Source organism: Drosophila nasuta, chromosome 3 (assembly GCF_023558535.2).
Source record: "Drosophila nasuta strain 15112-1781.00 chromosome 3, ASM2355853v1, whole genome shotgun sequence".
In the NCBI taxonomy this organism is placed as follows: domain Eukaryota; kingdom Metazoa; phylum Arthropoda; class Insecta; order Diptera; family Drosophilidae; genus Drosophila; species Drosophila nasuta.
Window position 1 is genome coordinate 15,015,702 of NC_083457.1, and position 16,904 is coordinate 15,032,605.

At 44.7% G+C, this 16,904-nt stretch overlaps 3 protein-coding genes across 3 annotated transcripts; 2 read left to right on the top strand and 1 right to left on the bottom strand.

Annotated features, from left to right (window-relative positions):
- Positions 1-503: 503 nt before the first annotated feature.
- LOC132793736 (condensin complex subunit 3) lies at positions 504-6,502 on the bottom strand. The gene is given in 11 exon segments (XM_060803796.1): positions 504-1,378; positions 1,750-1,902; positions 1,967-2,854; positions 2,922-3,053; positions 3,055-3,270; positions 3,272-3,303; positions 3,368-3,878; positions 3,945-4,593; positions 4,657-5,474; positions 5,538-5,714; positions 5,834-6,502. Coding segments are annotated over 11 exon segments (4,344 nt in total). The 5' UTR covers positions 5,918-6,502; the 3' UTR covers positions 504-694.
- Positions 6,503-6,575: 73 nt separating this feature from the next.
- Positions 6,576-9,521, top strand: LOC132793738 (uncharacterized). Its single transcript, XM_060803798.1, has 4 exons — positions 6,576-8,147; positions 8,202-8,434; positions 8,488-8,881; positions 8,940-9,521. Exons 1-4 carry the CDS (start codon positions 6,684-6,686, stop codon positions 9,447-9,449), a joined length of 2,601 nt encoding a protein of 866 aa, XP_060659781.1. The 5' UTR covers positions 6,576-6,683; the 3' UTR covers positions 9,450-9,521.
- Positions 9,522-10,287: 766 nt separating this feature from the next.
- LOC132790510 (uncharacterized) lies at positions 10,288-11,362 on the top strand. The gene is made up of 3 exons (XM_060799057.1): positions 10,288-10,472; positions 10,553-10,791; positions 10,848-11,362. Exons 1-3 carry the CDS (start codon positions 10,394-10,396, stop codon positions 11,187-11,189), a joined length of 660 nt encoding a protein of 219 aa, XP_060655040.1. The 5' UTR covers positions 10,288-10,393; the 3' UTR covers positions 11,190-11,362.
- The last annotated feature ends 5,542 nt before the right edge of the window (positions 11,363-16,904 follow it).

Below are 16,904 nucleotides of genomic sequence, written 5' to 3' on the forward strand. Positions count from 1 at the left end.
TGTATGATGCTAATATAAAAGAAAAGTATTATTTTAGTGAGTATGAAAGCTACCTGATACTCATTTTAAATGAAAGCAAAACAGTGCGGTATTATCTCAAAATATACTGAATCAATATGTTACAAATAAACCAAAGTCTATATTTAATATAATGATATAGTACTACATTCAAAATATTCCAGAAAGTACTAAATTATATCGGATTGTAAGCTGAAGCCCATAAAACCCTAATAAGTAGGTGTTTTTCCTATATAAAATAACATATACATATATACTTGATAGGGTCGGAAACGCCTTCGGTCTGTTACATACAGTTCTCGCGACACAGTTATAATACGGGTAATTCCCCCGGATAATTCCCTATGGGCAATTGGTGATAAAATTAGTGAAAGTCAATCAGTAATGGGAATCTTTTCCGAAGTTCATTAGAAATTTCTCTAATTTAGACGGCAATCCAATTCTAGTCTCATTCTTATAAAAACCCCATTTTGTTATAATATTCGTTCTGCTGTCATTTTAAATAATTATATTTCAACAAGACTACGTTTTATACATAAAATTTACAAGCATTGGAACGCGTACAATGTTATTGAAGACATAACACAAATTATAAACTTTAAAATTAAACTAATTATTGTGTAGGGTGTTTTAGCTGAGAATGAGAATATGGGCAAGGGAAGGGGAAGGAACTAGGCTACTTGCGTTGATTGCGAGTATACACAAAGGAGGTGGATGCCGCCTCAGCTTGGGCTGCACGGGTTTTTCGGGACTCTCGCGAACTCGTTGCCGATTTGCTCGCACTTCGCGTGGTTCTCGCGGTACTCGTGGTGCTTGTGTTGAGAGTGTGTGTAGAGCGATCGATGGATCCTGTGCGCCTGGGACGTCCCACTTCCTTGCGCACTCGCTTGGGCGTGGGCATCTTGGCATTGGTCTCGGTCAGACTCAGCTCGAGAGACATGCGTTTGCGGGTCATGCACAAGGCTTCGATGCGCATTTTGCGTGCCGAATTCCGCGTAGTTATCCGTGATGCCGGAGTGCTGGCCAAGGGCTGCGATGTGGATGTGGATAGCCTTTTCGGCTGCGGCGTTTTGTGTGCGAGGTTCTTCGTTGGCATCGTGTTCTCCTTCACAGATGAAGTTGTGCTGCCCGTGGGACTACTTGTGTTCTTTTCACTATTCACAGTGACCACTACGCTGCTGTTCTTCCGCACGGGCGTCTTTGCATCCAAGCGCTGCTGCTTGCGCAGTGGTGAGGTGCGCTGCGAGGATGTGCCCGAGTCGGAGGATTGGGACGGTGATGCTTGCACTGATTTGCGCAGCACACGTTTGCGCCCATTTCGCAATGGAGTCTGAATCTCAAGGTGTAGAACTTTGCGCTTCTGCAACACGAAGAAAAGATGAAAACAAAAAGAATAGAAATTAAAATGTGTAAACATGAAAATATCCAGTTAAACTACATATATTAGTATCTTATTTCCACATAAAGAAAACAGCGTTTTGTTTTTCAGTGATTCATTTCAATTTTAAAACGTCCAGTTCGGTTAACTTTCATTTTTTTGACTTAAAATTATTATTAATTATTTAAACTTAATTTGATGTCATTCATTCAAGTGCAACTATATCTAAGTCTAAAGGGTTTCTTCTCGTATCATTGAAGGGGGAAGATCTACTGGTCTCTGCTACAGATAGTGTGTGCTCCTGCTTAGGGCTGCAAGCGCATGCGGATGCGCGGCGATGTGCGTGTACTCACTTTACTGCTGGGCGTGGGCGAGGGGCGAGCAACAGCTGCCCTTCGGTTGCGCAGCGAGCGCATGCGCAGACTGCTTCGATCATTGTGCGTGGTTGGTGACGAACTAGAAACGACAACCGTCGGTGAATCCTCAATCACTTCCGAATCGTTGTGCTAAAAAAAGAGTTGGGCCATGGTAAAGCATAAATCTAATACAATTTAATGTAGACAAACTTACAGATTTGTTGGATACTGGAGTTGTGGGCACAACTTCAACAATTGTGGCTTCTGTTGTTTCACTTGCGGATTCACTTCTAGTTTCATTTGTGGAATCACTTGCAGTTTGATTTGTGGATTTATTTGCTGTTTCATTTGGAGATTCACGTGTGCTTTCATTCGTGGATTTGTTATTAGTTTCAATAGCGGATTGACTTGAGCTTTCATTTATGGATTTGTTTGTAGTTTGTTTTAAGGATTCACTTGCTGTTTCATTTTCGGATTCAACTGACGTCACATTGATTGTTTCATGTCTGCTTTCATTTGCGTTTGGCTCTGTCGGCTCAGGCGTAAGTAGACGCTTCTCCGGTGTTTGTGAGGCCCGTGCCATAGCCAACTGCAAGCGTTCACCTGTTTTGCGACGACGCAGATTTTTTCTACTTATTTCACTGGCTTTATTCTTCTGCTGTTCCGCTGCTTCCGACTCATGCGACGGCGATTGCGAACCACATATGCTGTCTCCATCCGAATGGCTTATGGAATTGTGCAACGAACGTCGCAGGAAGCGTAAGCCAACTTCATTCTGTTTACCAAAGGTGGTCAGCACCGGTTCAGCGGTCTCTGTTGGAACTGGCGTAGTCGGTGCTGTGCGTGTTGCTGCGGCTGGAGCTGGTGATGCCGGCCCTGAGGCGACTTCGCCGGGCTCTTCAATTATGGTTGGCACAATTGTTTTACGCGCTGGAGCTGGGCACTCCGATGTGGAAGCTGTGGTTGCCGCAATGCTTTCACAATCTTCGCCATCGTTCTCGCTTTCATGGCCTTCTGGGTTACGCGCAGGCGGTTGTAAGCAGCCGTTCAACATATCCTTAAAGTCAGTAATATTGCGTACCAATCGTGGTTCCAGTTCACTCTGCAAATAATGAAGCCGAAATTAATACAAAACAAGTTCATCTGAATGAATGGCAGGCTTTACTCACATTAAGCAGATTCTCGGAAAGTTCGAGCATTTCATCTTTCATTTCTGTTTCATTGAGAACGTTCAGCTTTAGGGTGATGAGATCCTTGGCCAGCAGACGACACATTTCCTTGCGTTCCGTGTAATAGTTTTTTTATATAATGCAGAAAACTGAGCGCCATCCGATTGTGTATATTGCTGTCCGGCGTGCTCTTCTCCTGGGCCGTTAGATCAATGAAGAACTTGGTCACATGACCAGGCACTACATCGTGCAGCGGTGAATCGTAGCTGCTGTTCATGATGGACCACACAATGGGCAGCAGACATGGCTGCAGTATTCTCTGCAGTTTTAAGTCCACAATCTTCTCAAAAGAACATGGCCAGCACCTGGCTAACAATTGGTTCTAGATACAAAGAATAATCATGTCAGTACATCAGTTCATTCCACATTTGTAGAGCTCAACTCACCCGTTAATGGATTAAAATAACGCTTTAGCAGCTTCTCCACAATATCGCTGCGATTGTCCAGCTGGCCGCGCAACACCAAACGACAAAGGCCACGCACAATGGCCACCAGAATGCCCTTGTCCACGACCTTCTCGACAAAGAAACCCATCATGCCGATAATGTCAGTGTTTTGATCGCTGTTCTGACTTTGACTGCGATCCTCTTCGCCTTCGTAAAAGTCCTGCATGGTGTACAGCAAGCGACGCTTTGATTTGGGCGCCTGTCCCTGGTTCGTGGCTGTTTGATTCATGTCAATGAAATAATCCACACCGTAGTGATCCATCAGCTCGAATAAACACTGTGCTGCCGTCTCGCAGAGCCGCAAATTGTTGTCCTTGTAGAACTGATCGACGACCACATCGAAGACCTCCTTGGTGTACGACTCGTAAAACATGCTGAATGTGGTGCCACACTTGATAGCCCACTCAAAAATGTTCATTTCCGAGGATGCCAAGTGACGACACACGAAATCCTGTAATACAACAAATACTAGATTATCGATCGATTCCATTGGCGATCATTGAATTGATGCACTTACCTTGTAAAGCTTGCAGATTGTGGGATTGAGAGAGTTCACCTGCTTGGAGGCCACCATGTAAAATGAGATGTGCAGACCTTTAAGCACACGCTCCTGCTTGGACAGCTTGGGTCGCGCCGGCAGCCCCACCACGTTGTGCTTCTCCAGCAGCGGTTGCACTAGATCGGTGTATTCGTCGGTGGCAGCAATCTTCTCATCGTTAACAGCCTGCGCTCTGATGTACTCCTTCTGGCGCACAAAGTTTTCCTCCATCTCCTCCAACTCAAGAATGCGCACTTTTAGCGATTGTAGCTTCATGACCAGAGAAGTGTCAACGCCGCTCATTAGTTTATCGATTAAACTACGATCGTGCACCAAGTCGTTTTGCTTGGCATTCAGTTCGCATATCTCGTAGATAATATTAATGAAGAACTGCATGCGTGCGCTCACGTCGCTCTCCAGCAGCTCCATGCAGCGCACCAGCCCAGCGATAATCTTGTGATCGAGCAGACATTCCTTTAGCAGATGTGTGATCAGCTCCTTCATATTGCCACGCCCGATCTCGTCGCCCAGATCGTAAGTCTGCAGCATTTCCACCAACGAAAGCAGCATGCACTGGAACTCGATCTGTGCGAATTTGTCCATCTCGGGCTTCTGAAACTGGCAGAATCTGCAAGCGAAATAAACTTGTAAATATCTTGACAATCATTTCGATTTCTTCCACTCCACTTACTTCTTTATATAGTCACAGAAAACAGTCAGCTCGGGCAGAATCAGCTCGAACTCATCGGCATTGCTTTGCTGAAAGTAGTCGCTGAGGTATTGCCAGTAGAGCAACAGCTCCACGGTCAGCGTCTCGTGCGGGACACAGCGATGCAGCTCGCAATCCTCGGATAATGGCAGCTGCTCGAGCAGCATCTGATTGTCGTGTCGCTCGAAGATAACCATAAGCATTTGGCGAACGACGCGTCGAAAGCGCAGTATTTCCTCCTCATTCGAGTCGAGCTTGAGGGCAGCTATCAGTTGAATAAAGTTCTGCTGGTACGATTCAATCCATGCCTTCAGCATATATTTGATGACATTCTTGCGCACCGACTCCGAGCTATCGTTAAGACCACGCTCGACGAGCGTCAGACGCTGCGACACTTTGTACGAGCGCACCGGATAGTTGCACATGTTGATGTAGGTGTGGCGTCGCACCCTCTCGTCCACATCCCACAGACGCTGCAGAATGTGTGGCACTGTAATGTAGTTTCGACCCATGCACGTGATGATGCACTGCCGCACACTGGACGCTGGGTCGGCACTTAAGTGGTAGCGATAGGCAATCAGCACTTCATCGTTGGGATTGTCGGGGATCTGTAAACGTTGCATGGCCAAAACGGCTTCCTTACGCACACTAGGCGAAACGTCTTTCAGCCGATCGAGCATATAGTGTAGTATCTGATCGCATTGTGTGTCGTCGAGTGCGGCATTTGGTCCCAGATGTTTCAGTATCTGATTCACAAAGAAACAGATGCGATATCGAATGTGCGGACTATTTGAAATTGTCTGAGAAGAGACAGGAAGAGAATTAAGACACGAGTGGACTGAGAAAGTACAGTAGAGACTCACCGTTAGCAGCCAGGAGAATGTTTCGGCTAGTATGGGATGTGTTTTCTCCGATTCGAAGCTAGTTACGAACGTGGCACAGAATGCCAGCGCTGTGTTGCCATAATCATTGTTCTCGTCCGCCTCTAGTACTGTTTTCAACATCTTAATGAATGTGAGCATGAATGCATCGTGATCCAACTGCGAATAAGAATGCAAATAACTAACGTTTGCGACATACACATCACACATCAACCCAATACTCAACACACTATACACTACACGCAACAAACAAACAAGCAACTACAGTGTTTACTGACCTTGGAGTACAGTTGCTGCATCTCTTTGGTGTAGCGCTTGTGGAAGGTCTCGTTGAGTTGCGCATTCGATAGAATTGTGTACATCGCTGTTTGGCCCGCTGTCCGCCCGTGGTTGCTTGGCGCCACTGCAATTGTATCGGAGGGCGGCTCCTCCACATTTTCCTTTTGATTTGCTTTTTTTGTTGCGCTTTTTAGCTACCTTTGGCTTGGACATTCTTGTGTTGTTTTATGTTTGTTTTTTAGTGACCCGCGAAATTCACTTTATTGTCGATTTTTTATTGCCGTTTATTGATTTAAACTTTACTTATTAGATCGAATTCTATGGATTATTATTGGACAAAAAAAAATTCACTTAATTTAGTAAATTGCACGCATCACGGTTTTTTTTTTATTGAGATGCCAGCGAACAAACACAAGCGTCGCGTTCTTATGCCTTCCGTTTTCCACCCTATTCGCTTGCCGTTAATATGATTTCTTAGCTGGTGCTGCCAACTCGTTGGAAATGATGCCAGTACAACAAATGCAGTGCTGTAGTTGAATCCCACGGTCATTGAGGAGATATTTATATTATAACAATTATTCGCAATTTTTTGATATTAGTGAAACTATCTATTATTACAGTCGTTTTTTATTTTATTACAAAAAATTAAATATTACAAAAACTAAACAGGAAATTACAGCAAAATCAGAGGGCATGCCAGTCAGCTGTCATACGTATGTAATGCAGTCTGACAGAGGCTGCCAGTTACGTAACTATCTTAGCCGGTTTTTATTTAAACTAATTTGAAACAATTCTAATCAGTACATTGCTGTTTTAAGTCACCTTAGTAGCAAGCAAATACATTACACAATGGCTGCAGCAACAAAACGCATTTATGAAGCACGCGCCAAGTATCCAGATCGCACAAAATTGCAAGAAAACGCCTTTGGAGGTATAACGATTACGATAAGCAAATTGGAAACCGCTTTATTGTTGCTTAATTCTAAGGAGGACCTAGTGCTGCAGTCAGTACTCAATAATATTGCCGAGTTTGCTCGCAAATGGGATGAAAATGTGCTTGAGCTGAAGGAAAATCGCGTATTGGAGCTATTGCTGGACAAAGAGTTTTTCATTGATTCAACCAATGTAATAATACGACGATTCGCGTTGTTTGTGATCACAGCCATTCTGGATAACACAGAACTGGGTGAATACGAAACGGAGAAGACAGCTCAATTGCTCGATGTGAGCTATCGCTATTATCTGAAGGACAATGATGACTTTTGTGTCGAGTATCTCACCTACATCATCAACTTGTGCCTTCGCGATCCTCAGGTGGCACAGAATATTCTCGAAAATATTGACTTTCTGGAAAAGTTCAAGAACATCTTTGTGAACTCGGATAATCCCGATACTGTTTACAATTCCATTGAGGCTTTGCACAAGATTCTCCAAGTACAGAGTGCCGAGGAGATGCTGACATTTACCACACTTCCCGGCTTTCCAGTGGATCGCATCATCTGTGAGCTGACAAATGAGTTTCTGGAGATTCGTCTGGCCGCGTTAAAGGTGCTGAAGACTCTCCTTGCAGACACCAGTGAGGAGAGCATCTTCGAGCCACTGCATCGCTGTCTCTTTGTGCTGCAGCAGCTTGTCAAGGCCTTCTGCAGCAATCCCCAATCACCCGATGCTCTGGGTATAATCGAGGTGTTGGCAACAGCGCTGCGGTCTGAGAAGATGACCAATCTGTTCTTCAAGCAGAATCTCTTCGAGCAGATGGTGGAGCAGATGAAAATAGACATTGAAATGCTGCGGCCCGAAGTCATTTGCACGATCATCTCCATCTACGCCGAGGCTGCCAAGTACCAGTCGTATCTGGGACGGATGCATAATGCCAACATCACCCAGATGTTTATTGATTGCCTGATGAAAAGCAAGCCTGAACCGGCTCCGTTTGTTATCATGGGTATCAATCGCATGATTGAATATCCCGATGCACTGCGCCTGGTTGTCGCCGAGTACGAGAAAGGTGCGCTGACCCATCTGGTTAATCTGATTCGTTCGCCTCAGATCTCGATCAAAACACGGGAACAGGCCGCTGAACTTGTTGGACATTTGTTAACAAGCGCCTTCAAGATTACGGGAGAGCAGCTGATGCTCATGGACATTGGCGTCGGACTGGCGAATACCATACAACAGGGATTGCCACAGTTGTCCATTGACCTGATACTCTCAATACTCGCGATCATTGAGGGATTGGCCAGTAACGATGAATATCGCAAGACACTGGGCGAATGCATTGCGCTCTCGGAGAAGATTGCTCAGTTGCTTATGGTATGTTTTAGATTGAATGATGTTTGATTTATGATTGATGACGATTGCTTGTAGCGCTCCTATGCTCACTCGATACTCGTGCACAACATCTTCCGCTGCCTGTGCACCATCATTGACGAAGAGCCCGTTCGAGCCACACTGCTTAACAACTTCATTGTGTCCTCGATCAAGCGCGCACTCAAATCTCTGTCCAATCTAGTGAAGACCGCCGTGACCAACTTTATACTGCAGACGACTCGCTTCAATGAGTTTGTGGATGCCTATATAGATCGCGGCATACTAGAGACGTAAGTGGCTCTGCGAAGATTAACACAAATTTATAAGATCTTAAATCTTGCAGGCTAATGATGTTCCAGAAGCATGCCTTCTGCGTGTCCACCTGGGGTCCGGCTATCGAGAGCATCTTATCCAAGTGCCCCACCATGAAGTTCTCCATACGCAATTGCTTGACCTTCACGGATATTACGGCTGGCAAGGACTTCTATGTGTCGAAGCGCAAGTTTGAAGACTTTCGACAGTTCCAGCACTTGTTGCGTACCGACTGCTCTCCACTGGAGGCCGTGCTGGTGGTCAACTTTGATCGTCCCTTTGCGGATACGAACGATGTTATCCGCGTGCCGGAGCATTGCCTGCATGGTGCCGATGTCGGTGGCGATCAGACTTGGCACTACTGCAAGCGACCTGGTGATGCCAAGCTGCCCGAGTATCTGGAGGCTCTGAATCAGACGTTGGCCGTAAGTCTGCCGGAGTATATTCTGCTTAAATTTCATTAAAATTCTTAACTTGGTTTAGTTGCATGGACTGGTGGAGAATCCGGATCGCATTCGACGCAGCATTGACTTTGAGAACGTCGCCAAGCGATGCAAGATCGTTGCAGATGCCGTCAACGGCGTCATGTCCGAGAACATCAAGATACTCGATCTGAACACCACCGAAGAATGCTCTCGCCACACGGTGCGTTGTCATCTGGCCGAGCTGCGACATATTTACCACACCAACTTCATTCCACTCGGCGTGGTGCGCAGTGGCTGCCAGTTTGAGCGCGCCATACTCTTCAAGTGCTTCGCCGATCAAATTGGTTTGCCCTGCACCCTGCAGCGCAGTGTCGACGGTCGCATGCTGTACAACGAGGTGCCGCTGCCTCTCGAGCTGGAGCAGGATATTCATTGCGATAAGAAGACACTGAAGTTCATGCCCTGGCGCATGCTGCGTCCCACTCACATTGTCGATCTCATGTACAACATTGGCGAACTCTACCCCATGCAGAGTCGCCAGGCGTTGCAGTACCTGCGTCTCTATTGAATATCCTTCCGGATTTCTGTTTATATGTTTATCCAAATTTATCGGTTTATCGCAAAAAAATGCTGATACAGCAAGGAATTTGGTTAGTGTCTTTGTCTTTTTGAAGAAAGGTAAGTAAATGTTAGTTTTCTGGTGGTGTCCTGATATGAAATTGGGAAATGCTATGCATGCAAGCTATCTGCAACTCTAGCAAACAAAATTAGAATGTTAGTTCTCAACAACAAGATTTACATAGTTAGGGATATTGAGAATAGGCGGGGATCTTCAAAATGATAACTCCGACTTATTTACATACATATGTATGTATACGATCGAAAACAATAGCAATAGAGAAACAAAAACAGAAAAACGGCGACAGTTAATGATTTTTGATTTTCGTAGCTGTTTGATTTTTACATATGCTTCGAATGCGACTTTTATTCAGAAGAAGAATCAAAAGCAATTGCTTTTTTTTATAATATCGTTAACAGTTGAAGTAGTGAAAAGGAAAGATATAGCGACTTCTGCTAATTCGCCTGTAGTTTTTAAAACACTGACGGAAATTTTCAAAATGCCAACTCTAACTCCAGAAAAGGATATTTTTTTAGTTGCGCTAAGCTTAGATACAAATCAATGAATGTATACTTATTACTATTTAAACTATAAATTCAATTCTCCACTAATATTGTTGATCGTAAGTAACTGATGGAGAGTGGCCAGATGTCATTGTCGATTTTCAAAATGAATGGTTTTCCGCAATGGCTGCGAAATCAGCTGATTCTTAGTTTCAAATAAAATATCCTGGCTGGTTGCAGTGCGCATGTCCTTATCCTTTGCACTTCTTCTGACATTCGCTGTCAAATTTTCATTGGCATATAAACAAAGGTCGTCTGGCAGTTTGGGTTTGCAGGATTCGTTGTAGTTTAGTCAAGGTGTTAGTTGGTCATCCAGTTGGTGGCCACATCATGACCCGAGCATTGCTCACGCTCGCCTATTTCGTGCTGACATCCTGCTCAATTGTGTTCACTGCCTGTGTAAACAACGGTGAGTGGCAAAGCTTTTGAAGACCTTCGACTGTGGCTGAGAAAATCAATAAATGAATATCTGTGTCTCTCTCTGCATAGTGACTGGCACAGGGACCAGCTCGCCTGGAGGATTGAGCGCCAGCTCTGGCGTCAGCCTGACCAATTCGCTGACCAGCGGCGGACACATTCATCGCACTGCGGCAGCCATCGAGCGAGTGAACAAACTGTGGTGCTATGCTTGCGACACCATGGACGATGGTCAGGCCTGTGTGGATGTTGTGGTGCGCAATGATACGTCCATGATGAAGAAGTGCCAGGGCGAGGAGTTCATCTGTATGGTAAGTGGAACTTACTGCATTATAGTAATCCCTAGTAAAATGTTCCCCATTTAAAGGTCAAGCGTTTCTCCTACACCACAAGCACAGAGAACTCGACGAGCTCGCCGAAGATGTGGTCGCTGGATCGTCGCTGCACTGTGAACTGTGAACCCGGCTGTATCATCATTGGCGAGCGCACCAAGCTCTATGCCTGCACATCCTGCTGCGAGGAGTCCTTCTGCAATACAGGACGTGGCGCAGCCTCAGGCATCTTTCATCGCGAGGCAACGGGCATTGGCACACGCGTTATCTGGCTGGCGGCTCCGTTCCTGGTCAACATATCCCTGATGCTGTACAAGAACCATGCCAGACAAGCCATCTCCAATCTGGTTGGTAACTCAGTCAATCTGCATCTGTAGCGATCTGACTGCGCTTCCTCTCGAGTTGCTCAAATCTAACATATTAACTGCAATTGCAATTGAAACTAGCCAAATGTAAGAGTCAATCTACTTCTGTTTTACCCACTTTGTTCAAGTGTACTATAGTTAGCCAATTACCATGGTGTGATAATAAATCAATGACTACTCCTACTTTAGAGCCATGAATTTGCATTCTTATTAAATTGATTAATTTATCTTATTTGCTGTTTTGGATTGGTAACTTAGTGATATAATGTGAATTTATCTCGTTATTTATAATCTGCTGACTTTTATTATAGTTCCGAGTTCACTTTTCGTTTTCATCTGGAATGTACTGACCGTTTAATAGTTTTAATACTATTTTGTGGGATAAGACATTTTTAGTTTATATATCAATATATCATTTTTTGAATTAAAAGGCAAACAAATAATTGAATCCAAAAGCGGAAGAGAGAGTCCATATAAGGTACATACGTATGAAGGATATTTTAGAGTGATTCAATTTATGCAGGCAAAATAAAACCTTAAAATTTTTGCCAAAAGTGGATTCTATAAGTTTTAAGAAAACTTTACCTTAAAATCCATGGTCAACTTCTTAAGAAAATGTGTTTTGTGCTTCAGGAAAACTTCAATTTCATTGTGGAATTTCTTTACAATTCATGATAGAATTTAATTTCGATAGAAATGTTCGATGCAAAATTAATCACCCCAAATGTATCTTCAAGATATTTGTAACCATCTGTCCGTCTACTATTTTGTATCTGTATCTGTTCGATTATAAATCATTAGCATTTGGTTTTATATTATTTAAGATTCATTCTAAAACAGAGACAGCATAATCCTAATTTAACGGCTGCTGCACTTTAACTGTTTGCTGACCGTAGCAGCTCAACTCCTAATTGTCTGTGAGTGTGATATAGTCTGAGGCATGTAATGCAATGTAGTTCCTCATCCGATTAGAATCCAGAGAAGCATTAAACCCGTTCATTTGGTTTCGTGAATTGCATTACATTTCCGATTTGAGGATGTCTGTTCGACTGACTCTCTGCCTGCATCCGCATCCGCAACCGCATCCGCCATCGTAAGTCCCATCACCACCACCGCTGACAACCGCATCGGCATGCTTATCTTCATTGCTCATCCGCCTACACATACGCATCTGCACCCACAATCATTCACAATCAACCATATCCGTACTGTCCATGGTTGCACGCCCACATTTTGGGGGTTCTTGAGGCTCCTCTCAGCTGGGTGGCATTTCCGTGCAGACATCTTAGTTGCAGCATGAATTATTTATTGGCCAAGAGAAGCAGCTGAAGGAGAAGGAGTAGAAGGATGGTCAGGGAAGGTTGGACATTCCAAGTATTCATAAGCAGAGAGGAGACGCTCTCTAATAAAGCTGCCATTAAGACCAGATACATGGATATGTGTGTGTGAGACAGAGAGAGAGAGATAGAGAGTGTCGGAGTGGATGAGTAAGAAGCGGGGGGCGCATCACGCCCACTCATTTGATGGCCAAGAGTGGAGCTCAATTTGTTTTCATAAGATGGCAACTTTTGTAGGCTCGCCTCTGGGGTCTAGTTTTTGGTCTTTGACTGCGTGTGAGTTATGGCCAACTTTGGCTACATCTTGGCTAATAAACACGAGACAAATCTGCTCATTTTGCTGCGTTAATTTACATAAATGGCCAACTCGAAGCGGCTTTAGTCCACAGTGTAGGGTTATCGTCTTGGTCGCCGCTGTGCATCCATCATGTAAAGGAAGTTGAGGTGGAGGTGGAGAAGAAAAAGAGGAAGAGAAGGAGTTGTTGCCTCGGCTGGGATCAGGTGGAGCCCAGGCTGCAGTCTATTGGCTTTTTGCTTTGTATTTTGGCGTTTATTTTGCGGCTTTCATGTCGTAAATCTTCATCAGACGGCAAATTACGTGGTTGCCAGCCGACAACTCTCCCTTTCCCTTTCCCGCACTCTATCGCCCTCTTTCGGTCGTAGGAGGCAGCTTGGCCACTTCACGAACTGGCAACTGGCAACTGGCAACTGGCAACTGTGGTCGACATATCCGGCAAACAATAAAGTGACCGCAATGCCAGTCAGTGGGTGGTAAAACAATAAAGCGGTGACAAAAACCAAACAACCAGGAAGCGACAACAACAACAACAACAACAGCAGCAGCAGCAGTCGATCCCATTGACAACAGTTTCATTTATGAAAAATAATAGCTGAAGCAGCAGCAATATGCGAAATTTATTATTATATTTGCGTTGTGCCGCAAAAATGCCCAAGTCCTCCCCCATGAGAGACAGAGACAGAAAGAGATAGTGAGCGGGAGGGCGAGGCTCCACAGCGACACCCACCATTCGACCTTTGTGCGGTCGGCGGGGCAGCTGCAACAAAAAAAGCATGGTAATAAAAGTTTTTGTTGTTGTTGTTGTCACTGTTACTGCGGTTGTAGTTGCTGTGTTGCCGCTGTACGTTTTATTCATTCATTATTATTGCTACTTTGGCATTGTGCTCTTGTCGTTTGTTTTTTGATTGCAGGCGACACGTTTTTGTTGTTGGTGTCGTTTCGCTCTCTCTCGTTCTCTCGTTAGTGTCATTGTTGTTCTGCTTGTTGTTGCTGTTGCAGGCCAAGTTTACAAAGAAATTTCAATTAAAATGCAACAATGCCGCACTCCATCATCAGCGCCGGCAAGCTGACAAACCGCGCACATTCCCGCTCACACCGCCAGCTCATCTATTTGCTGAAAGCGGGATTCAACCAGCCAACCAGCCGACAAACCTCTCAACCACTCCACCTCTCCAGCTCACCCACAGCAAAAACCCAACAGCAGCCAAAACTCTCCACAAAAACTGCAACGGCGACAGATATCGAGTTGCCCTATGCGAGAGTGGTGCAAATACTTGCTAAGCTTAATTTGCAACCCGTTGGGCAGATAAAAATGCAGAGTAGCAAGAACCGCATTTATCATACTAATATAGGCATGTTTGCTTTTGTATGTATGCATTTATGTATGCATGTTAACTTTTATATTTGTCCCTTTCTCGCCAACTCTTTGAGCAGCCCTCGACGCTCGCTTGTGTTTGCTCGTGTTCTTGTTGTTGTGCGTCTGCTTGGGGTGATAAATCTTTGTCGCCAAGTAAATACGAAACAACGCTGCTTTTGCATGCAAGCTGCAACAACTACGCGTTCTATACGATAGGCATGAACTGCCCAGACCTAAAAGAGATGCACATAGCGAGATGAATGCGGGGGAGTGAAAGGTGTGTAACAACAGCCAAGGCCAACAGGCGTAACTTGCTCTGCTGTGCAATGCCGAAAATGTTGTTGTTGCCCTTGTTGAGTACCTGCAGGCAATTCCCCAGTCCCCAATCCCTCAGTCCTCAATTCTCCACTCACCAGTCTTAATTCCCCAGTTTCGGGGCACAACGAACGTGTAATTAAAACTTTGAGCAACAGCCACAGAAACTACAACTACAATTGACTGACTGTTAGACAGTATATCTGTCTCCCTCTCTCCCGTCTGTCTGCCATGGTGTCTGGCGACGTCGAGATGCTTGGTAAGCTGCCGCTGTCGCTATCGCTGTCAGTTTGGCGCCATTTTCTGGTGCGAAGTGTTTTGCTGGCTTTTGATAAAGTTTTTGCAGCTCCTTTTATTGGATCAAATCCAATGCAGCTGACACTGATGGAGCCTGACCTGAGTTTGATTTTCATTTTACTATACGTATGCGTCATGCGATTTGCGTAAATGATTTTGATAGATTTGATGGGATTTATGCGCGTTTTTTTTTGCGTTGTTTCATCGCATCAGAGTTGCTCTCAAGCTGATTACCACAACGAGTGGTCTGTGTGAGTGTGAAGTGAGTGTGGGTGTGTGTGTGTGCCTATGGCTGGTTAAGCTTCACTTTTCTTTACTTTTGCTTTAATTCTCGCCATTTCCGGACATGCGACACGAAAATGCACTACACTCAAATTAGAGAGCGAGATAGAATGAGCTACAACAGGAGTGAGAAAGGGGGAGCGCGTGGTGTAAATTGATTTTTTGTGTCTGCTCCTTTTGCTCGTGGTTGTTGTTGCGCCATCTTCTTGCTTGTTTCCGTCTCGCTTGTAATCTCTGCTCAAAGCGTTCCGTTTACTCTTCCTGCTCCACTCCATTCTACATGTATTTGCATACTAATCTGCCCGACAGCAGCAACAGCAGCAGCTACAAAATTACATGAAACTACACATTTTGGTTTGTCACCTCAGACACAGACACATACACAGACACAGAGGCGCAGTAATCAGTGTGTAAGTGTGGGTGTTTGTGTTGTGTGTGTGTTGTTTGCCGTTTTCGGCAATTGCGTGGCTGCCTCCCGCGTTCCCCCTAAATATATGCAAATGAGTAGAAACGCAGAAAGAGAAGGGGACAAAGGATGGCGCCAGCTGCTCTCAAGGCGACTTAACGCCTGCTTAATGAACATAAATTAGTCACCAGGTGTCGCCTGTGTTATAGAGGGCGTGTTGCGTTGGCCTTCCACTAGGTGCTGGGTGTGGAGCAAGGGCTCAGTGGGCGATGGGCGATGGGATGGTGTGCGGAAGTTTCAAAGTTAGGTCCCACCGCGCGTTTATATTTCAATTTATGCACGTTGCCGCTTCGCTGTCATCTTACATATGTGCAAAGTGGGTCTTTAATCAAAGAAAAAATGGTTCGACCCCAATTAATTTAGCATTTATCTTATGATCCACTTTCACCTGTCTTGCCACTAATATGAGCGATCTGGTAGCATCAATTATTTAACCATTTGTGCTTTGTTGACTGCGACTTTAATGTCGATTTTAGTTCGTACTCTTTTTCGATATACAGTAGATATCGATTGGCGCTCATAAATTGATTCAAATGCATTTTAATAAGTAACTATAACTTACATAGTTTGATGTGTATGCATGTGTGTGTCTGTGCATAAATTGCCACATTCCCGTTCGAGTTCCACTCCAATTTCCTCGCTATGTGTCTGTGCTGCACTTTGATGCAATTAGTATACGGCATATCCCGAACATTTGATATGAGCGTAATTCAACTCAACGGCAATTTAAATTTGATTGATGGTTATGCTTGATACTGTGTGTGTGCAACGAGTGCACTCATGAATATTGAGCGATTACATGTCAGACTTAATCACATTTCGATTGCCGCCGTTTGCTTGCTTTAATCGATTCTTAAAGTTGTCGCTTCATTCAATATGGGTTTCTTTTATTCATTTAGTTTAAGTGCTTTTTGATCATAGCATAAGAAATAATTGACCCAGTTTATTGACTCTTTGTTGCAATTAAAGTTTGCTAATTATTGCCTTCGGCTCATTATAGTTGTCAATCGCGTTGAGTATCCGCCCCGTTGACCCGTTCAACCCCTAAGCGGACAGCAACAGTGCGTCTAATGGCCTCCCCTTCCCCCAATTCCACTGTTTTAGGTCAGAGCTCGACCGCAATGAAATCAATGGGAAACACAAAGTCGCCGCACACAAGCAAATGGATGGTGCAAAAACCGCGCTTCTCTGGTTTCCCATTTGACGCACTTTATCTTCGCCGTGGCCGAAGCTGCTTATGTGAAGTGCTGCACTGTGGCTAGACAAATCCCACACAAAGCCCATGTCGGACAGGCAAACGCAGTGGCTGGTTTGGCTAACTGGGTAAATGGCTAACACGGCAACACAGTAACAGGGTAACAGGCAACGGGCAACA

What these genes read in the sequence shown, in the direction of transcription:
- LOC132793738 (XM_060803798.1), top strand. Translation starts at nt 6,684, where the DNA reads ATGGCTGCAGCAACAAAACGCATTTATGAAGCACGCGCCAAGTATCCA. An exon ending in AGATTGCTCAGTTGCTTATG is followed by an intron (nt 8,148 to 8,201) that starts GTATGTTTTAGA and finishes GATTGCTTGTAG; the next exon opens with CGCTCCTATGCTCACTCGAT. An exon ending in GATCGCGGCATACTAGAGAC is followed by an intron (nt 8,435 to 8,487) that starts GTAAGTGGCTCT and finishes TAAATCTTGCAG; the next exon opens with GCTAATGATGTTCCAGAAGC.
- LOC132790510 (XM_060799057.1), top strand. Translation starts at nt 10,394, where the DNA reads ATGACCCGAGCATTGCTCACGCTCGCCTATTTCGTGCTGACATCCTGC. An exon ending in CACTGCCTGTGTAAACAACG is followed by an intron (nt 10,473 to 10,552) that starts GTGAGTGGCAAA and finishes CTCTCTGCATAG; the next exon opens with TGACTGGCACAGGGACCAGC. An exon ending in GCGAGGAGTTCATCTGTATG is followed by an intron (nt 10,792 to 10,847) that starts GTAAGTGGAACT and finishes CCCCATTTAAAG; the next exon opens with GTCAAGCGTTTCTCCTACAC.